This window comes from Oryzias latipes, chromosome 19 (genome assembly GCF_053564925.1).
Source record: "Oryzias latipes strain Hd-rR chromosome 19, Olatipes_Hd-rR_3.1".
In the NCBI taxonomy this organism is placed as follows: domain Eukaryota; kingdom Metazoa; phylum Chordata; class Actinopteri; order Beloniformes; family Adrianichthyidae; genus Oryzias; species Oryzias latipes.
The window spans coordinates 19,047,598-19,069,179 of NC_136255.1; the positions used below are offsets into that span (position 1 = coordinate 19,047,598).

Sequence of the window (21,582 nt, forward strand, 5' to 3'; positions counted from 1 at the left end):
CTGTCTTGTGCACTTATTGGAATAAACCTCTCAAACTAAATACAGAAATTATTGCAGCTCTTCAAAACAGCACTTTCCTGTAAGTGCCATTTTAGCTGCTCTTACTTCAGAGGATAGCAGAACCTTTTAAACACTTCACATCAGCCTTGTTAAATCATGAAGCTCTTCAGCGCCCCAGGAATCAACCGCTAACAAAAGGACTGCTAAGCCCTCAGGAGGACCTGACAGCTTCTGCACCATCATGCTGTTTCAGCGGCACGTTTAAGTCCTGATTTTTTGTTATCAATAAGAAAAACTGACAATATTAAGGAGGCGAGAAAGATATTTGCAGGCTCAATATGGGTAAGGTTAGCGGCATCTGTAGAACAAATTCAAGTGGAAATGATCCAACTTTATTTGCCTTTTATAATGACATGCTGGCGTTTTTTTAAATGTATTTTTTCACACAAAAAATGTGAAGTTTAAACTTGTTTTTATAACATTGGCAATGCGGCTTCAAAAAGGATCTTTTAACTCATTTCTTGGGTTCTAATTCTGTATGCATTTTCAGTTTTTTGGCCAAGTCATAAATTATTGTTCAGCCAACTTTTAGCGTTCATTTTAAGATCTAGCGTAATTTAAATCAGGCTTTTCTATTGTTTTATTTATTTATCCGGAGTTTTTTGGGGCTAAATGAAGTCTACGTTACAGATTTTACTCCGAAATTACATCAGGTTCTTGCTGGGTTTGTGTAAAAACACTGCAGCACTTTCAGTGAATGTGTTTTAGTTGTATTTCTTTTATTATTATTTTTCTCTTTTGTTTTCAGGAAAGAGTAAAAAGACAGGAAAAAAAATAATATTTTTTTAATTTTATTTTTTTAAACTGAATGCGTTTTGTTGAACATTCCGATCTCTGCATGCAAACAGTGTTTTGTCATGTGTGCTCACAGGGCAGAGAGGGCATGACATGCTACTACCTGACCCACGGCTGGGCAGGCCTCATCGTGGTGGTGGAGAATCGCCACCCGAAGTACTACCTCCACGTCTCCTGCGACTGCACTGACAGCTTCAATGTGGTGTCCACACGCGGCAGCCTCAAGACCATCGACAGCGTCCCGCCTTTACACAGGTGCACCTTCCATCTCTCTCCTATCCCCCTATCCAGACAACTGGGAAGCTAGAAAGTACATCTATAGAAATAGTCAGGGAACACATTGGTCATGTGTATCAAAACAAATCATTCCCAGACAGTTGGATTTTTATGCTTCTAAACCCTTTTATACCTCCTAAATTCAGCACAAATGAAAGGTTTTGTCATTTCCTTGTGGGCCTTGTTGCACTCTTTACTGTGCTGCAGGCAGACACACTTGTAGAATTTAGCATGGTGTAGCAGTTCACACATCATTAGGTTTCTCTGTTCCTGCTTTTTCCTGCTTTTCCTGAGACATTTTATAGCGTATTTTAGACTTTAATGTTTTAAAGTTATGGCCCAAGTAATGAGAAAAGGTAAAAGCAATTGCCATGTTTGAGAATCTTGTCGTTTATTGTCAGTTTTTTAATATAACAAAGAGCATTTTAGTAATGTATTTGATGAACAGATTTTGAAAAGCAAGATGGAATTTTGTTTTCTCATTTGTTCATTGTGTCTGATTTTGCACATTGGTGAATCTAAATCAAGAGATCATCAAATCTGTCTTTATGTTCATATTTTATCATGTTTTCCCCTAAAATCTCAATATATCAGGATTTTTTACCAATCGTTTGATATTTATTCAATCTAATCTATAACTTAGTCCTAAAGAAAACCTAGTTTAGTTTGTTGAGAAACAAAACAAAAGCTTGTTTTCAAGTTACAACACTAACATAATTCCCTAAAAGGCTTTCTTGACGACGCTCTCTGTCTCCCCCTGCAGGCAAGTGCTGGTGGTGCTCTCTCAGCTGGAGGGAAATGCTGGCTTCTCAATCACCCATCGTCTGGCTCACCGCAAGGCGGCCCAGGCCTCCCTGGGTGACTGGACCCCCACCAAGGCCACCCACAGTCCCCAGCTGACCCCAGACATTGATGGCCTGCACAGACCCAGACCATTATGACCCCTGCCCACTTTATCCCTCACACACAGACTGCAAAATAATAAACTGTCAGACCACTGGAAGATCAGGCAAGGGGGAAAAAGTGACATGCTGAGCCTGTGTCGTTTTGGCTTTACACATGTATTGAAAGCATTTTGGGGGGATTTTTGTTTTTGGTTGTCATCACGCACTCTGCTCCTTGCCAACTGGTTGTGCCATGTCAGAGTGTTTTTAGAAAATTGGGCCAATGAAGAAATTCACACTACTCTCAGTTCTTCTTTTTTCTTTTTCTTTTTTGTTGCTGATAGCGATTTATGCGAAGCAGATGTCACTTCTCGGTTTCATGGATTTGGAAGCCAATCCTTTTGGCTAGCCTCCAACAAGGCGTGGCGAAACTACTGAGTCATCTGCACAGTCACAGTCTATGACTTACATTTCTGATATGATGGTTTCACAAAAACAGCTGCAAAACTAGGACACTGGGTAGAGAAATCCTCCGTACGGTACCTAGAGCCAATCCCACAAATGACAATATTTCATGTTTTTCTATACACACGTTTAGCTTTTCTTGTTTTACGTACAATCTTTGCCGTTTTATCCATATTTAGTTGTTTTTAGACAAAGCCCTTATCCATAAGGTGCAGTCTGCCCCTCCTCTTCATCACCTCAATGCTGTTTAGCACACTCTAGCTCAGGACCAAACCCATATTTTTTGTACATTAAGTCTAGCTTGGGGGTTGTGCTGGCTGTGTGGTTCCCAGATATCTGGATACATCCTCCCCTGACGTCTGCTGGCGGCGGTGTAAGCAGTGCCTCATTTGCCTCCCCTTCACTGAGGAGTTTTAGCTCTACTTTAAAAAAAAGATGTCACATTTTTTCATTCATTTTCCGTCTGGGCTCTTGGGAAGTTGACACATCCAGAATTCTGTTTTTTTTTTTTTTCCAGTGTAAATGCAACTTCGTGTTGTAACCTCTGATTATACTTTTGCACTCTCGTCGTGCCGCATCCAGCTAGTATCCACTTACCACTTTTAGTAAATCAGTTTTGTGTATTTGGGGAATTGCTGGAGCAGGGTTGTGCTGTTGTTTTTTTTTAACAGAGCTGTCGATTTGACCTCGGGTGGTCAGGCACCACTTTTGTTTACTTTTGAGGGCAGCGCCATGCCGTCCTCCCGGAGGAGCACATTGACAGCGTATTACGCACAACACAAAGTCCTCATGCAATGACAAATTGCTGTTTTGTCAGGCTCTGTGCACTCCTAACAAGAGGGACCAGACCCCTGAGACACAAAGCCACACAATACCTTGCTGTCCTCAAGTGTCGTGTGTGAGGACGGGTTGCTTACAGCTGTTTTATGTCAGTCATTGTTAAGAGCGGCAGTACATTCTCATTCCTCCAGTGTCAAAGCCATTACTTCTGATTCAGTCTTTACCATGGCAACTAAAGGAGAAAGGGGAAAGATTAATGCGGTACTAAAGTGAATTGATACTGTGTGACTTTTATTTTTTAATTGCAAGCTGAAGTCTTACATTGTTTAAAAATGGGGGTAAAACTTGAAACTTAAAAAGCTAAAATCACTTCTAATGATTTCTCACACACTTTTAAAAATGCGGTTACAAAAAAAAATCATCTTCTCATGATAATTGAAGCTTTTACTAATTTATTATTACGAAGCGGGAAGCGCCCAGTGTTTACCATCAACTGCAGGACGCACTTCTCCGAGTCCTCTTTGTTTGTTCGTACAAAGACGCTGAAATATTGTACATATGTTTTCCAAAGAGACATCCTGTGTAGTGAACATGCTCATATGTCTGATTGTTGCGAGAGCTGTGAATTTGACCTCTAATTTATTTGTACACGTGAGTACAAGTCGTAGTTTTCTAATTGCTGAGTAACTGAGCTCATGAATGACAGATCAAGGAATGTGACGCAGCGTGGCTTTAGTCGGGAAACACTGAAACACCTGCAAAGAAAAGGCACCTGGGATATAAATGTCAGTGCACATTTATGTGAAATCCATTCTTCTGTTTTGTTTATTACTTTTACTGTTGTTATTTGCGTCATATTTTTGTTTTTTTTGGCTCTTGGTGTCCCACAAAGATGCCTCCTTTTTTTGTTCTCAGTGGCTCTTATGTGTTTAGGGCGCCCCCTGCTGCTGGACATGGCAGCAGCCAGAGTGGGAGGGGAGGGTAACCCAGCTTACAAAATGCCTTTTTTTCCCTTCTCCTTAGTCCTGATCCCACTTTGTAAATTGTACAGACTGCAAGCTAACACGAAACAAAAGATTTAAGAGAAAACTTAAGGTGGAAGAAAAAATCTGATCCTTTAAAACTTGTAATAAACAAAATATGGTATGATCATACGAACAACAAACAAAAATATAACCGAATTCAACTCTGAATGTTATGTTTTGTTGATTTGTTTTTTTTTTTCTTTGGAATGGGGGGGGGGTTATGTGTACAGATGTTTATGTTTGATTTTCAATCTCAGGTTCCATTGGACCAAATAAATTTTTTTAAATTAAAAAGGAACCATTGTTATTGTTATTAATCATTGTTATTAATGCAACACTTTATAACATTTGTTCAACTTTGTTAAAAGGGTAGATGTTGCTTTTTAATCCATTTAAAGATCAATGTTTTTGAAAAATGTTGATTTATTTTTTAGGCTCTTTTAAAAATGCAGTCTTCTTTATGGACAGAGGGGCAAAAAATTGTTTGTTTTGACCATATTAGTGACTGCCATATCCTTTTTTTTGCCTATCGGTATTTATGATAGTTACATGACTCCTGTTTACTTGTTTGCTTTTGAGCCGACACATCATCTCCCCCTCTATTTAAAACACTATCTCCTCCTTTTCCTTTGGCTCTCCTCATCCTCCAAGCCAGCTCCTCCTCCCCATCACATCCCGCACCCTCTCCCACCCAGCTAACCTCAGATGTCTGCAGCTCTCCACAGTCCTCAAACACGCCCTTCCCCTCACTTTGGCTCTCGGTTAGTTACTTTTATGAACCCCAGCAGAGACACACCGGGAAGGTTCCAGGAGGTGGTGGCAACCAGCACAAGGAGCTGTCAATCATTTACTTCAATCTTCATCCAGAAAACAGAAAAGTGAAGCATCAGCAAGGTATGGCACTTAAACGTCATGCTCTTCTGTGCCTGCTGAAGAGTGGGGTAATGCTGTAATCCCAAGAACATTTTGTGAACGGACAGATTCTGCATAAAAAAACATCTAAACTGCTGCTTTTGGTTAAATATGTGAAGAAGAAAAAACAGGAGCTTTCAGGAGGAATCTTTTCATTTCCAGCTCTCTGCTCCCAAATTGCTCTGAAGATAAGAAGCAACTAATTAGGTGCAAGAATTTTTTTTTTCTTCAACTGTGATGAGTCACTTCTTAAGTAAGAAAATAAACATAAAAGTTCATCAAAGTAGGGAAAAACTTTCCTCTTGTTAGAAATAGGAAACTTGTAAGCTGAGAGTATTCCTGTTGGAAAGGAATTGATTTCATTCGTTTGGAGCGCTGGTCAGCACCTGCAGCTTTAACGATCATTTATGGCAAGTCTTGGACGTTGGCTTGCAGTAAAAACTAAAAAAAAACACGTGGATGTCTGCGCCACCAGATAATCAGATTTCTCTCCCCTCTTATATTCCTTCTTACAAGGCCAAGAAAATAAATCATGTGTCATGCAAACTTGGGCATGGTGGACATGGCAGATTTCTGTCATTGGCAGGGATGCAGCATCAAAAAGCGCAACCAGTGTGTGATCTCATCATGAGGCTAGTGTGTTTGCGCGACAGACAGCTGGGCTTAATGTGAAATTTACTGTTGTGGTTGCTGGAGCTGTGAACGTGTGGTAGCACAGAATCCCAGTCCAATATAAATTACCTTATGAGGGTAATAAAGTGTGTGATTATCATCGCCTGGATCAACATTTAAAAAAAGTCATTTTAAGGCACAGAGTTGACATTTTTATTTATTTAAATTTTATGGTGCATTTTTTGGGGGCTGCAAACATTGTTGATTTGATGCTGTACTTGTTTTTGTGACCCCGTTTCAGCTAAGATAATGTCATTTTTAGGTGGCTCCTGAAGCTTTGGTTTTCTGATGTCTCCATGGTTAATGAAGGGTTTTTCCAAACGTTAGCCCTTTACTTTGGTTTAGCTAAATTGTTTTTTTGTGTGTTTGATTCACTAAATACACAAGAACCGGTTTACAAAAACTATGCAAACTGTACAATGAATGAACTCAGTAGGGGTGGAATTATATAAGCTAGCTTCTGCCCACTCTTTTTCAAGCAATAAATCAAGCTCTACATGACTTTGGTTAATGATCATTATATTTAATTAAGCACATTTGACTTAAGATTTCTGTAATGAGTTTGACAAATCTGTGTGATTTCTTTTTTTCTTTATTGTATTGACTAAAATTAATACTTGAAATAAATCAATCAAATCTAATCTAATTAAATCAAAGATCCCAGTAATAAAATAGGGTAGAAACAGTTGAATCTGTCTATAAAACATTTTTCTTTGATCACAGGGGTTTTGTGGCTTGTTTATAGGCAGTTTGCATCAGTCTGCATGTTTTCTATTCTCAAAATCTGCCAAACAATGTGTCACGTGCATGCTCTTCTTTTTTGGGTTTAAAAAGGAGGGGCTAACTTTTTTCACATGAGTTAACCTACTCTGTATCTACACTGTTCCTGGCTTTGAGAAAAGCAGATCCTAAAAATATCACCGGTTGAGTAGTTACATGCAGCAGTATTTATAGCAAGAGATCTCATTCATGTTGAAATGTGTTCTTTCAATCAGGATCACAATTTCCAACTTCATCTTGAGTTGCTTCAAAGAAAGTCTGTACGCTTACAGATTCAGATCAATGCATAAAACCAGCTGGAATCCTAAAAAAGGAGCCCTCCCACTCAAAAAGGATACAATAAAGGAAAAAAAATATGCTAATTTGCATCACAGGCTGAGGATAAACTGTTGATTTTCAGTATAGCTGCAGAGAATTGTCCTCACTAATCAACAAAAAGAAGCTCCAAATCATCTAAAGCTGTACATCTCCCTCATGTTATAAGAATGGAATATAGAGTTGATTCATTTTCATGCATATTTTAGAGGGGAGAGGTGGTCTTGCCATGGCATCCCAGATCCCAGCACTCCCTCAGTCCATCACCCCCAGAACTGGCAGCGTCTTCTCTGACCAGTCTGGCTTCTATGCACTGGACTCAAATGTACCAGGTTTGTCGAAGCTGATTCTCAGCAAGCTCAACATGAAGGATTATGGAGAGTACAGGTAAATGCTGCTTTCAAAAACTTTTAGAGTAAAAAAAAAAAAATCACCATTGTATCAAACATTGTCCTGTTTTTTTATTTTTTTGTAGGGCTGCAGTTCAGGAAAAGCCTAAAGGAGTCACATTCCGCAACTACAAGGAGATGTTTCAGAAGATGGAGGACACCTTCAAGTTCTGCACTGGCTGTAATAAAATCCCAGAGCACTTGAGTGAGCAGCAGACTCTAAAACGCTGTGTGAAGTGAGTGCAAAGCAAAGTATCCCTGAGGGGGAGGAGGTAGCCTATAAACAGGAGGAGAACACCAATTTTTAAAGAAAATTACTAAAAAAAAAAGTAGAAAAACTATCTTTCCATGCTGTTAGTACTTTATACTTCACAAGAAATCTTGCAAGATATAAAAATTTTGATGCAAGGAGTTCCACACAAGCACTCAAAAAGGTAAAAAACATAAAACTGAATGTAATACAGCCCAACATAAAGTTTTGTTTTGCTAGGTCTAAGCAAATGGTTTCTAATTTTTGAGTTTTCATGCATCTTATTGTAGTTAATCTTGAATACAGTGACAAAGACAAATAGGTGGAAATGACTCTTTTTACAATAAAATGTAAACAAAATGAGAATACCATTTTAGTACAGGGTGGACCATCTTAACAAATCCCAAACTTGCATTTATGCTTAGAAAATGAATCTACGTGTTTCTTTTCCAAAATAATGACAGTGATTGTCGGTCTAAATTTTAAAATAGCATCAATAAAAATTACAAAAAAGTTTTCTATTGATGGAGCAAAAGGATTTCACCTCATTAAATACTAATTTCATTATTTCTAGATCCCAGCTCTTAATGAGACGAAAAAATCTCAGCTGTGCTGATTTTGAGAAAAATTTGGAAAGGTGTATAGCTAAGATCAGTTAAAACAACCTGTTAAAATATCTTGCATCTTTAAAAACCATGTTCCAAATCTTTACACGCATCGCACAGTTTGCTGTTCAGTTTTCACCACAGAAGTCGTCCTTAAAGTCATCTATTGCTCAGGAATTGCAGTGAACTTACATCAACACTTTCCAGCCTTAATGGCTGCTGAATATCTAAATATTTTAGGCAACTTAAGCCTCAACCGTCCTTGTTTTATCCATGCAACCACAAAGGGGGGATGTTGTTTTGGCTTTGTTGTCCAATAGCTGTCATATGTAAAGAATTACCAACTGCCATTCTATCAGCAGCAGAAAGATAAGCTGCCGTAAAGTGGATAGCTCTGCAGGACTGCAGCTCTGTGGACAACAGCCAATGGCAAATATAGCAGAGTCCCCTGACTGTGATTCATCTCTCTGCAACTCGGCAGCTTATTAAGAGCAGCTTAATGCAGTTCAAAAAGTCGCCCGTCATAATAAATCTATTAAAAAAAGACCAGGACTACGGGTTTTCCACGAGTGCAGTTCTTTTTGTAGCTCTCCTCTCCTCTGTTGCACTCAGCTTTTGATAAGCAGTCCTGCACTGGCAATCGGTTAACATTCTCAGCTGCCACTGCCTCTCTCTGTAATCTAACCAGAAGCAGAAGCCGTTCATTCAATCTGACGAAGAAGCACAAATGCAGACAGAAACCATCAAATTACCACCCACAATCCAACAGTGTCTGATGCTGACCTCATCTCTAATACTCAATATAAATGTAGAACATTTCCATCCACTTGCAAGGCGTTCTCTCTCTGTGTTGACGTTCTATGAATATTCTCTTTGGCAAAGTACTCCACTGTGGACAGGGATAACAGATAAACTGTCTCATGCCATTTGCATTTATTTGTGGCCATCTCTACAATGTAAACTGTTTCTAAAAGCACTAAGTGTTCCTGCGCTGCCAAGCTTTTAGTCCAACCCATCACCTCATCTCTGAAACTTGACATAAACGGATTCCAAAGGTTTTTTTTGGTTTTGTTTTAAAGTTGCAAAAGTTAAAGAGTTTTTTCAGATTCACCAAAGAAGAACAAAACATTCTGATTTCTGCTCTAACAATAAAGCAGCTTTTTGCTGCAGCTGATAATCCTTTTTTTTATGGTGTCACTCAGCTCAAATAACTTTTTGTGAGCAATTTTTTTCAATGGTTTAATCGATGTAAAGCAAAATATATTTCAGTGTTCTTGTTTGAAATAGAAAGAGGCAGATATTCACATTTTTTTCACGGCATCATCAATGTTTGTATTATTAATGGAATTCTCCTTTAATTCTCTATAATTCTCCTCTGTTGTCCCAAAGGTGCTTGAATGTGTATTACTGCAGCAAGGACTGTCAGAGGAAGGACTGGCCTCAGCATAAGAAGGCCTGTACGACGCTGCGGCTGGTGGCCATTGACAGATTGGTGGAATGGCTGATGTTTACAGGTGAGGGATCTTGAAATAACCTCCAAAAATGTAATGTCCATGATAGAAAGCGTTTTAGAGTTTGCAAATGAAAACAATTAAAGGAGGACATACAAAGAAAATAAAGCTTAAAATTGCATTTCTAAGTATTTCTTTGTTCAAATGGTAGTGAATCAGTAATTGCAGACAAATGAATCCTCATGCGTCTTTTTGTTCCTTGTCTGAGCTGGCATCTTTTGTTGCACCATTAATGTTAGATACGGGGAAAAAGGGGCTTAGGGTTAGCAGGAGAGCAGGTGGATGGGGGCAGGCTTGCTCTGTGCTAACGGTCACGCTCATAACTCAGAGGCGAATTTCTAATGAACTCCTGTCGCTCTGCAGAAACCGTGTCTTAGAAAATGACACTTGTTTTATTTTATTTTATCTGAAAACAACATAATCCTAATTAGAAGAACACTGGGAACGCTTTTACAATGGATTAAAAGCCAACAGGATCTGGTCTTTTCCTACAGGAAGCTTTAATTAATTAGAAATCGTGTTCCTTTTGCAGGAGACCTTCCATTTCCCACTGAAAAATGGAGCAAGTCTCCAGATGAAGTGAAGAGCTGGAACGACTGGATGCCCATGCAGGCGAACCTTACAGCACATCTGAGCACTATCTTGTCGGGTACCAACATGGCAACTCTATGGAAGAACGCAGTCAGGCCACAGCCTAATGAAGCTGACCTGAGAGGATCCTTGTGGAGAATTCAGAGCGAGTTCCTCTCCAGGGTTCTCACAGTCGGTATGGCCATCCGACGATTTGGTTTGGACCCGTACGCAAAACCACTTACTATTCACCTAGCAGGCGCATCCCACAATGAGACCATGGGAGCTAGGTTAACTGACTATGACGAGCTAAACAACATGTTCCCCAAACACCAGGGAATAGAGATAGTTATGGTGGGACCTGAGGTGGTAGACGGCCCCATCATGAGACCTCCTCTCGTAGCGTTTGGTCCAAAGGAAAGGGTCTACATCAGTGCATTTAAGGGCCTTTACCACCAGTTCTGGGAAGCTGTGGAGGAGAAAAAGGATGCAGCCAAACCGGACCTGGTGGTTGGATTTCATCCTGGTATGTATGCATCAAAGTCAATTGGACAATCTGAAGTCAAAATGCTTTTCTATCAACTAGCAAAGATGATAATAATCATAGCTGCTTTGAGGAAGTACTTGAAGGCCCACCCCAATAGAAAATTGTGTTTTTGTCTTTTATTTTTCTTTTTTCTCATGATGGAGGACTTGTATAAGGAAAATTAAGCTTGAAATTGCATTTATGAGTATTTCTTTATCCAAATCATTGTGAATAAGGAGCAGAGGAAAAAATGGTAATTGGCAAGCCTCAAGCTCCCTGCGCCACTTCATTCTGATGCATCCACTTTCAGACAAACGGCAGGTTTCTTGATTTTGGCTGAAAATGGTAACACGCTTATTTAAAGACTTCTGGAAAGGCTTTTAGAAGAGATCAAAAGATGATTGGAGTGGAACTTTAAGGGAAAGTAGTCGGCCTTTTTGGAGAACCGCCACCTTCCTCCCTTTATGTTGGATTGACAATGACTTCTTTTAAGGAACAGAGGCAGAAGGAGATGTTTAAATCACTCAATGGAGCCTAATCAATACTGCCAGGTTTCTATTGAAGAATTAGGGGATAAATAGAGGCTGCAGGGAGAGAATTTGGCATTCAATCGCTGGACTCAGCACGAATGTCAGGATGCTAGCCTTTTCGAAAGGGAGTCTCTGTTCTTTGTCAAACGCAGGGACTATAAAGTCATAGATTTGAATTTTACCTGCAAAAAAGCAAATTATCCTGAAAAGTAAAATGAATGAGAATGTTTGACATCAACCAAGTCATTTCCTACTCAGGCAGAAAATGACATGTTAAAGAAGGGTACAACTCTGCGCCCAACCTGGCTACTGACTGTTCTCTGACCTTTTAACGTGCAAATCAGCAGTAAATCCCAGACTTAAATGTACGAATAACCCCAGGCTCAGTAATCACCGCAGGCTCCACCGGAGCTAAATATACAGGAAACTGCTATCCTGCTTGTAAACAGCCTCAGAGCCTGGCTGGATTTTCTTTTTTTTTTTTTTTTTTTTTTTACCCCGCCGCTGGCAGAGCTATGCTATTTTTTTTTTTTCAGTTATGGAGCAGACAGCATGATGAAAGGACTATAAAAAAAAAATTAAAACACTTTTGGCGTGTGCATGTGTGGAAATTGGATGAAAAGCACAGATAAATCCCATCCATTATTATTATAAAAAGAGAGTTAAAGAGCGGAAAGCTACAAGGAAAAGGAATCCACACTTGGGGTACAGGAAATTTCGATCCTGTCAGAAAGGAAAAGACAGTGGGCTATCAGCTTTCACAAAGGAGATAAATGTGGACTGTGCAACATCATCTATAGTGAGGCCCAGCCCTCATAATGGGACCTCTTTGACACTCAGATTGCTTGTCATACAGTGCACATCTTTTCATACCTGAAAACAAAAGAAATGTATTATCATCAACAGCAGTTCCATTAACCGTTTGACCCACAAATCCACTGTTACCAGACCATAACTCCTATCATTAACAGGCAGACTCTATCCTCTCTTAGCTGCCACATCTCTCCGAGGTGTAAAACCATTTGGTCCCTTTTAAACGTTTATTATGGTGGAAGATGTGACCTCTGGGATTTTTATGTCATTTAATCAAAACCTTCAGACCTCAGAGACTATCTTTGTGCTGCTGTCACAGGAGCAGGAGTTAAAAGTCTCCCTGTGTTCTGCTCTCAACCTCAGTAATCTAGCTGAAGGGCAAACTTTTTACCCCTCTCCCCCAACCCTCCAGATCATAGGGCAAACGACTAGTACAAACCAGATTCCGTATCAAATAACATCTGTCACTTAACATGCCAGCGGATTATGGACCCTGGATCTCAGCTGACTGCAGGTTTTCTATGCAGATTCAGAGTGTCACAATTTTTCATTAGATTAGAAGTCTAAATCTAGTTTTTTATTTGTTTAAAACAATAACCCATAATTAGATTTTCCAGAAAGAGCCGAAAGGAGGAAAATAATACATTTTCTTCCGTCTGTTTTGACTTGAACAGTCTGTACAGTCAGGCAGAAAGGTTTGTCAATATTAGTCAGAGTGTTTATGCTCAGGATGTGAAATTTATCACACACCGAGCTGCTTCTTTTGCTCATAAAAGTTGATGACAGAAATAGGATCTTTGAGAAATGTGAAACTTTTTTCAAGCAACGAATGGTAAAGTGGAATTGCACTGTGGGAAGAAAATGTAGATTTCCAGGTTTAGTGCAAAGGACAAGGAGTTTGAAACCTTCACATATAATTATAAAATGTTTTTCATTTTAAAACATAATGTATTTTTTGGTCTACATGGTTCATCAAGCAGAACTAAACAGTCAGATAGGTCCAATTTTATTCCTCTCATTCACAAACAGTGAGTCTGCGAGTCTTCTGACTACAATACCCATAATGCTCCAGCAACACTTCAAGCGGTGCAGCTTCGTAGTTTGCCAAAGTCGTACTTCCGACAGATATTTTTTGTGCTTTGTACAGAAAATCAGTTGGACCACAACCAAAATTCATACTTTTCTATTTTTGGAAAATATTTGGGGATTTTAAGTGCAATTTATGGTCAGAAAAATCTGGCATGGGTCATTTAATTAGCTCGGATTTTTTGGGAAGTCCTTATTTCAGAAAGTCTAAACCCTGCAGATTTCCCAGCAGCCCATCAGAATCACCTGACATGAATATACAGATAAAATACATCTAGAAATGTCTCTCTACTTCCACTACTTCCTGTTGTATAGAAGACTTTTGACTAAGTTTATAATAAATCTGTAATGAAAAAAATTCTCTGTACTTACGAAAGGACTTTCATAATTAATAACCCTTCTGTTTTGAAAAAATATGACACATAGGGTTATTTTGTATCTCATTCTATACTCATTTGAACAGTTTTCTTATCATTATTGTGTTTGAATGCAGGATTTCATGCCAACCCGGGTCTGTTAGAAGGTTGGTTGCCGACACTTCTCCTGCTCAGAGATTTTAACATCCCCTCTCTCTTCACCATGTATAGGTAAATCCAGTTTAATACTTTTGCACTCGTTTCATGAGCAGAGAAACATTCCCCTGCCCTCTGAGCAAGCTTTAATATTTAAAAGATGTTATGCTAGAGGGTCCTCATTAACTTATTTTCGACACCATCTGCTAACTCCTCCAGAAAGACTAAGTATAGAACGGGCAGCATCTCCTCCTTTTCATTTTCTGAGACCTAGATAACCCCCACTTATTCTTCTGTTCACGCTTTGTTGTGTTTTTTTAATTTATTTTTTACTTTTGTGATTTTTTTTTTTTTTTTTACTGTTAATCTTCTCCACCTTTGCACACAGTGAAATGGAGCTTAAATGTTCTCTGGAGATCTTGCTGGAGCTGGAGGTGCACGTCAGAGACAGTGGACCCAATCCTTTCACCTCACAGAAACCGGAACAGGTCCAGTCCTGCCCAAACAAAGCTCCAGTCTACTGCAACTCTCATTTCATCCGGTTCCAAGGACTGCTGCCTTGTGAGGACTTGGAGGGTTCGGTTCCAACAGCAAGCAGCTCATCATCAAGTTTGTGAAAAAAAACAAACAAAACAAAATATAAACTGATTCGTGCTTCTGCTTTTCTGAACTTCTGACTTTGATTTAGAATGTTCCAACCCCTAAATCTGACAAGGAACCGGCTGTTCACATTTAAAGTGGGTGCTGATTTTAAGAAATGTTAACGTAGTATCGGGAAAACTATTATTTGAGCATTAATAAAGTTGTACTTTAAAAAAAAAAATCAGATGTATTTGGTTTAATGATGTCTATAAAAAAACACTTAAATTTTGTCTCTGTTTAGGCTCCAAGGGGTTACATTACTTGGTTATTGTTATGCGACTTTAATGATTCCAGAATGAGTTCTGTCATCATCTGATATCACTGACCTGATCTGTGCACAGAACAATTCCCAAATCTCACAAGGACCTCATGCATACTCATTATAAGGGAGTCTCTGGTTGTCTAAAGTTTATTAAGAAAATTGTATTGATAGTTGTTCTGGGGAGTAGAAGTGCTGTTGATTTTGACCTGTTAATGACCTACTTTAATGAAAATCGTGTTTTTAACATGTTCTTGCAGCATTTCTTTCATGATGGAGGACATGTATAAAGGAAATTAAGCTTACAATTGCATTTCTGAGTATTTCTTTATTCAAATTGTAGTGATCAGGAGCAAATGCACAATTTGGATGGAGCCTGTTGCTGTGATGTTGGCGCTACAGTCAGTGAGCCTCATGCTCCCTCCTCCGCTCCATTCGGATGCATCCACCTGTAGAAAAATAGATCCATGCACATCTTCGATTGTCTGAGCTGTCATCTGGCTCAAAGCTGTACAGATGGATATCTCCAATACTGCTCACCATTTTGTTGTATTGGTAATGTGAAGTTGGGGTTGTGAGGGGCTGTAAGTTAGTGGAAGAGAGTGAAACAAAGGAATGATGGGAATTTGGGAGAAGCTTACTTCACATCAGCAATCCCGCCCACAACTAAGATGCACATTTCTGATGAACTACTGCCCCTTTGGAGAAACTAACTACTAAGAATGATCAGAGTGGGACTTTAAAGGATTTGTTTGCTAAATGTTGGTACAGTGAAGCGCAGAAGTAAAGTGCAGAAGTGTCCATTTTTTAACTGCAGCTCGTTAAAATATAAGAATGTTATTTATTTCTTTTTAGAGAAAAAGAAGAAGACGAGAAAAGAAATCTTTTATTGACTTACTATGGGGAAAGGGAAGTGCGAGCTTATTTTGGAAAGAAAATATTGCATGATCTCATTGCAAAGTGTTAAATATATTTTTCTTTTTTTAACCTATTTAAAGAAAATCTATGATACAATTGGCTTCTTTTCTTTCATTTAAAATAGATTAAGATTTTCTTGTACTTTTGGTTTTACTTTGACAGGAAATCATTTTCTTCCATATAAAATACCTTGTGGATGGCAAAGAAATAAACAGAGCAACAGCGGCCTCTGGTGGTCACATGGTTTCAATGCACCCAGGTTCAGACAGGGTCAGTTTTATAACCAACACCCAGTGGGGTATTTAAGCATTAGCAATGTGGGTAATTGCTCAGCGTTGCTCACACATATGGGAAATTTAAAAAACATGCTTGTCTTTTGTGGCATTTTAAATTTCTGTTTTGTGTTTTAGTTCTAACTTAACTCAAACACAGATAATGGGAGGGGTCTAAATGCTTCTTTTAGCAGGGGCAGGACAGGAGGCCATTTAAAACTACAACTGCCTCCTTAGGCTTAACCCTTGTGCTATCCTAGGCACTTTAACATTGGGAGTTGGGTCATCTAGACCCACTAGACAGTGCGCTGAACCTTTTTTCTTCAATGATTTGTGATCTTCACTGGTGTCCATGGATTACATGAAATCTTTCCACCTTTATCCACCTTTGTCATGGTAGGGAGAACGTGTCAATGTAAGGGTGGGGTCATCTAAGATAGCACAAGGGTTAAACACACGTTGAGAAGTTTTCATCTTTATAAACACAAGAAAAAAATCCACAAAATTCGAGATTCTTTGTTAGAAACGTCTTCTTATTATTATATGGAAATACATAGGAAGAGTAATGGTGTCTAATTGGGATGAGGTTTGAAGTATAGTAAAGCTTATTTCCTTTGCTACTCATATTATATAAGAAGGCAACTTTTAAGAAGAGTCTGGATCTGTCAGACTCTTCTAGAAGGCAAAGTGGGGCTACTATATCTGGCACATAGCCCCCCCTTTCTATCCCCACAACCCTCAACAGGCTGCTCAAATATCAAACCAGAAGAAGCTTCTTTCTATGTCCCACTCATTCACAAAGACGAACATGACAGAACCAGGGAGGTAAGGAGAACGAGTTTCACGTGTTTAATGTGAAATGTTGCTTGATTCTGCCAGCTTTTGCATTTCAAATTTAAATCCATGTTTTACCACGTCTCCTATGTTGAGCTGGAGCTGTAAAGCCTTTTGATTTGATTCCACCAGAGCTGTTCAGGAGACCAAAGTCAAACCCATGGCTTTCAGGTCTCAGAAGGAGATGTTTGAGAATATGGAGGAGTCTTTTAAAGTCTGTGCTCACTGTGAAAAACGACCAGATCAACTGTCAAGCTCACAGAGCTTAAAGCGCTGTGCCAGGTGAGTCAAAAACAGGTTTTATCTCCCGGAATTCTAAAAATAAGGAGTTATAAATGCTTTCCCCTTGTTTCCCCCCCCCCCCCAGATGTCTGAATGTTTACTACTGCTGTAAAGACTGTCAAAAAGAGGACTGGTCCAAACACAAGAAGTTCTGCTCACAGCTCCGGCTAGCCGCCATCGACAGGGTCGTGGAGTGGCTTGTGTTTAAAGGTATCGTCAGTAGATTTCAAAAGTTATTTTAGCAGTATGCAAAAGAAAAACAGTAAAAAGATCAATATTAGTCAGCTGTGTCCAGCTCGCTTGTCTTCTTTTCTCCCATCAGGAGATCTTCCATTCCCCACGGACAAATGGTCAAAGCCCCAGTCAGAGGTCAAAGGTTGGGATGACTGGCTTGTCATGCAGGGAGACCTTAACTCACGACTGGATCTCATTGTAAATGGGGAAAATATGAAAAACCTGTGGACTGATGCAGGCAGGCCAAAGCCTAGTGATGAAGAACTGAGGCAGTCCCTGTGGAGGGTCTGCAGTGAGTTCTTCTCCAGACCCCTGACGATAGCTTGGGGAATGAGGCTGTTCGGCCTTAACCCCTGTTCCAAACCTCTCACTGTTCATGTTGTGGGAGCGGGCCACAACGAGACCCTGGCGGCCCGACTGACTGACTACGACGAGCTCAACCACATGTTTCCAGAGCACCAGGGCATCGAGGTTGTCATGGTTGGACCGGAGGTGGTGGACGGCCCCATTGTGAGGCCTCCTCTGAGAGCGTTTGGCCCCAAGCAGAGGGTCTACATCAGCGCCTATAAGGGCCTCTACCATCAATTCTGGGAGGAGGTGGTGGAGAAGAAAGAAGCAACCAAACCGGACCTGGTGGTTGGATTTCATCCAGGTAAGAATTTTTCTTTTTCTTTTTTAAGACATCTAATTGCTTCCCCTCAAATGAATGCTAATGTAATATTTACTACTCTTTTTTTAATGAAGGCCTCGATGCCAGACAAGCTTTGGACGAGGGTTGGCTTCCTACACTTCTGCTCCTCAGGGATTATGAGATTCCTTCTCTTTTCACAGCTCTCAGGTGGGTTTTAGCTCTGGTGTACCTAAAATTAACAAGGAATAATGAAGGAATCGTCCCTCAGACATGATCAACAATTTCATGAATCAATCTTTGTTTTAAGTTTAAAAGATGCTTTTTGAATTCCTAAGAAGCAAAAATACAATTATTTCTAGAATATGTTATAATGACTGAAAACAAGTAAGTTTGGGCTGATATTTGCTGCATGCAGATGTTTTTTTGTCTTCTCTTTCTTCTCACGTCGTCTCTAAGGTTGAAGTTTGATATCCTCTGCTGCTCTTGTCACTGATGTCTGTCCTCTCTGCTCAGTGAGACAGAGATGACATACTCTCTACAAATCCTGCTGGAGCTGGAGATGGACATGAAGGGTAGTGGAGCCAACCCGTTTGGGTCGCTGAAACCAGAAGTGCTGGGTGGTTCGTCTCCCAACAGGCCTCCTGTCTACTGCAACTCACACTACTTCTGCTTTCAAGGCCTGTTGGAAACTGTCGAGTTTGAGGAACCAGAGTAAACAACAACTGCATGAGCACTTTACTGTTTAGAGTTCTTTATATGTTACAAATTTAAAGTAATTCAACATTCTTTAACTGTAACATTATGTGGTAAAAATGCTTTCTACCATTAACCAATGACTTTTTAATTCTTCATCTTTACTTTGAATCATTCAAATGATATTGAAATATTATTGAGGTGTCAATAGAGAACAAGTAGACTGAGTAAATAGTCAAATCTAGTCAAATTTCAACTTTTGTATTCTGTTCATTAGGTTTTAGCAGAACGTCCCTGCTCCTTTGATGAAAATTACATGAATGAAGATTAAATAAAAATTCAAAAAAAAACAGCCACACTGAAAAAGCTTGAGATCATTTCTTTCAGGAGTATTTATTTAGAAATTATGCAGTTTTAATCGTTAGGTCCAGCTTAGAGTTATGTGCAACATTTAATTGACGATGTAGGTACACAAAAAAAGCAACGTTTGGAGCTACAGATTGGTATCACAGCACTACCCCTGTATTATTTAGGTTTCATTTACTGCTTGGATGATGCTGTATGTCATCCCAAATAGTCTAGAGAATCCCTCTACACAATTATGAATTGGTCAGCTGCAACTGTGGAAGATCTATGCCGCTTTCATTGTACGCTAAGTTTTTGTGCTGGCAGAATGAGCACAACTCAAAAGAGAAGAAGAAAACGACAACAAAAATGCTTGTGGCAGAGGCGGGTCATTGCAGACCGTCTGGTTGGTCAGGCCACCTGGGATGGCAAGAAACCAGGAGGATGTAATAATTATTGGTCTCCACCACAGTAAACACCAGGAGAAGTGACAGTTATTTATTCGGTGATCAGGAATCTTGATAGGTGTTTTAACACATACCTGGAATCTCATTCACGAAGATACAATGCAAATAGATTAGTTTCCCATTGAAGTCCACCTTTGAGTGGAGAATGCTGAAGTCATGACTCATAAACCTTATTAGTTTTTTTTTTTTAAGTAAAGTTGTGTTTTATTTATTAAAAATCGACAAAAAATACGAGAGTGATGAAAAAAAACATTTTGTATGAAAACAGAAATGTTGTCACATCCCTTTTTTTATAGACCTTTCTTTTTTTAGAAATGGGCATTCGAAAACATTAGCATTTAATTCGACAAACAAAGGCTGTAGAAGCTGCTAATTTTAAGTTCGTTTAAAGTTACAGATCCCCAACAGAGTAAAAATGAGGTCCAGTGTAAAAAGAATAAGATTCACAACAGTCATAAAAGCCACCATGAACTGAATGGCCCAAATGCAGTAGCTGGGTGGGCATGTTTTAGGTCGGGGATTGTTTCTGAACATGAACACGGGCCACATGATGGCTGCAAATATGTACAGCAACACAGAAATCACCAGGAATATGAACACAAACCTGTCCAGATTGAAAGGCAAACATTGTTTTAGTTTTTTGAAGATGTTTGTGGCTATGATCACAGGCAGGATGGGGAAAGGAATGATATAAGCGATGATACACAGGATCAGAGCCGGAGAATCTTTGTAACCAGTCAGCGACACAAAAATCATGCAGCTCACAAAGGCTTCCATGACTTTCCAGAATCCAGGCAGAGCAGCCAGGTAGCTGCCTTTCTTCTTATCGAAGAATTTGTCCTTCACCACTTCCAGGGTGTAGACAAAGCCAGACAGGAATGCAAAAACAGTCACAATCCAATTGTAAAGGCATGTTTTGCAGATGTAGAAGTTAGCATATGTGATGGCAACAGAGACAGTCATGAGCGTGGAGGACATGGCCATCCCTGTGGTGAAGTCCCCCCAGTCCATGCAAAACATATTCAGGATAATGTCCAGCTTGAACATCTCAATGACGGTGATGAAGAGAGTCATGATGGGGCAGAAAACCCAGGTGAACATTGCATATATCAAGTAAGTATGGCTGCTGAATCCTCTGATCAAACTCAGGATGAAGGTGATCAGACACAGGATGATCTGAGCCATGTGTAGTCCCCCACGTCCAGATAGAAGAGTGGATGGTGAAAACACAGCCTGGGAAAGGGTGTCTTTGATCCCATCCATACATCCCATTTTTGCAAAAAAAGAGCTGGCAAGAGGGTAAAAGGGCTTTGCACTTCCACGGAGCTGGTAGAAGCAATTCGTCTGATATGTTCTCTCTATGCGTGTTTTATAACCTTTCTGGTTTGCATAAAGTTCTGATACATGTCTTATTTTGACTGCGAAAGTCACCTGTATGTGCATGAAACCACAGTGTTAAATAGCACTTTTCTACCTTCCTTGAAGGCCAAAAGCACTTTACAGTCATAGTCCCATCCACCCACGGACACAGACATTCACACACTGATGGTGACTCCGCTGTCTAACACTGGCGCCAACCTACAACCTCCAGGGGCAATGTGAGCTTCACTGTCTTGCCCAAGGACACCTTGACAAATGAGCAGGCAGGACGGGAACCGAACCTACAATGTTCACAGGCTGACCGCTCCACCTCTGCACCATGGCTGACTAATACAGTAGTAATGGATTAATATAGTATTGTAATTTTAAAAAAGTTTATCTGATCATGGAATAGAGGCTATTTACCTCTGATGATATTAAATTCTCACAAACTTTAATTATTATAAAAGAGCAATAAATAATTTACTGTAGTTGTTTTAAAAAAATTGAAAATTGAATGAATGAATGAATGAATACTACAAAAATTAGTGTAAAAATGTGAAAAAGTATGGCAAAGGTTGCCACCTAGTGGACAGGTTTAGGCACTGCATTTATTGTTTTTTCTCTTGCGAGAATTGTCATTCGTCACCGTGCCAGTGCAGTTTGTTATCTTGTGAAATTCTATTTCTGTCGTTGTTTATGCTTTAAATGAATCGTGTGGGTATTGTAAATAAAATAAAAAACAACAGTTCGAGATATTTGCAGAGGTTTTTTTGTACTTTTTTTCTTTTTACATGCTAGCCTTGAACTGTACGCTCATCCTACTGTTTTTAGTCCCAAAACTGTGTACTAATAATAGAAAACATACATATTAGTACGTTATCTAGTTA

The 21,582-nt window shown here is 39.5% G+C and overlaps 4 protein-coding genes across 6 annotated transcripts in view; 3 read left to right on the top strand and 1 right to left on the bottom strand.

The window, feature by feature from the left end:
• capn15 (calpain 15) overlaps positions 1 to 4,579 on the top strand; it is a 37,689-nt gene extending 33,110 nt beyond the window's left edge. For all 3 annotated transcript variants that reach the window (XM_078937345.1, XM_004080335.5, XM_011488104.4), the window contains 2 exons: positions 932 to 1,110; positions 1,895 to 4,579. In XM_078937345.1, coding sequence (XP_078793471.1) covers positions 932 to 1,110; positions 1,895 to 2,072 — 357 coding nt within the window. In that variant the 3' untranslated portion in view covers positions 2,073 to 4,579. The remainder of the gene's footprint in view (positions 1 to 931; positions 1,111 to 1,894) is intronic.
• A 312-nt stretch (positions 4,580 to 4,891) lies between these two features.
• LOC101161839 (putative protein MSS51 homolog, mitochondrial) lies at positions 4,892 to 14,962 on the top strand. Its single transcript, XM_023949140.2, has 7 exons — positions 4,892 to 5,179; positions 7,174 to 7,351; positions 7,440 to 7,589; positions 9,598 to 9,722; positions 10,252 to 10,815; positions 13,738 to 13,831; positions 14,145 to 14,962. The coding sequence occupies exons 2-7, from the start codon at positions 7,194 to 7,196 to the stop codon at positions 14,371 to 14,373; spliced, it is 1,320 nt and encodes a 439-aa protein (XP_023804908.1). The 5' UTR covers positions 4,892 to 5,179; positions 7,174 to 7,193; the 3' UTR covers positions 14,374 to 14,962.
• A 944-nt stretch (positions 14,963 to 15,906) lies between these two features.
• LOC101161588 (putative protein MSS51 homolog, mitochondrial) lies at positions 15,907 to 18,887 on the top strand. The gene is made up of 6 exons (XM_004080512.5): positions 15,907 to 16,672; positions 16,814 to 16,963; positions 17,049 to 17,173; positions 17,286 to 17,849; positions 17,942 to 18,035; positions 18,342 to 18,887. Exons 1-6 carry the CDS (start codon positions 16,629 to 16,631, stop codon positions 18,541 to 18,543), a joined length of 1,179 nt encoding a protein of 392 aa, XP_004080560.2. The 5' UTR covers positions 15,907 to 16,628; the 3' UTR covers positions 18,544 to 18,887.
• An 821-nt stretch (positions 18,888 to 19,708) lies between these two features.
• On the bottom strand, positions 19,709 to 20,518 carry LOC101161346 (myeloid-associated differentiation marker-like protein 2). Its single transcript, XM_004080511.2, has one exon. The coding sequence runs from the start codon at positions 20,516 to 20,518 to the stop codon at positions 19,709 to 19,711; it is 810 nt and encodes a 269-aa protein (XP_004080559.2).
• Between the last annotated feature and the right edge of the window lie 1,064 nt (positions 20,519 to 21,582).

What these genes read in the sequence shown, in the direction of transcription:
- LOC101161346 (XM_004080511.2), bottom strand. Translation starts at nt 20,518, where the DNA reads ATGGCTCAGATCATCCTGTGTCTGATCACCTTCATCCTGAGTTTGATC.
- LOC101161588 (XM_004080512.5), top strand. Translation starts at nt 16,629, where the DNA reads ATGTCCCACTCATTCACAAAGACGAACATGACAGAACCAGGGAG. An exon ending in AGCTTAAAGCGCTGTGCCAG is followed by an intron (nt 16,964 to 17,048) that starts GTGAGTCAAAAA and finishes CCCCCCCCCCAG; the next exon opens with ATGTCTGAATGTTTACTACT. An exon ending in TCTCTTTTCACAGCTCTCAG is followed by an intron (nt 18,036 to 18,341) that starts GTGGGTTTTAGC and finishes CTCTCTGCTCAG; the next exon opens with TGAGACAGAGATGACATACT.
- LOC101161839 (XM_023949140.2), top strand. Translation starts at nt 7,194, where the DNA reads ATGGCATCCCAGATCCCAGCACTCCCTCAGTCCATCACCCCCAGAACT. An exon ending in GGAATGGCTGATGTTTACAG is followed by an intron (nt 9,723 to 10,251) that starts GTGAGGGATCTT and finishes TTCCTTTTGCAG; the next exon opens with GAGACCTTCCATTTCCCACT. An exon ending in GGTGGTTGGATTTCATCCTG is followed by an intron (nt 10,816 to 13,737) that starts GTATGTATGCAT and finishes GTTTGAATGCAG; the next exon opens with GATTTCATGCCAACCCGGGT.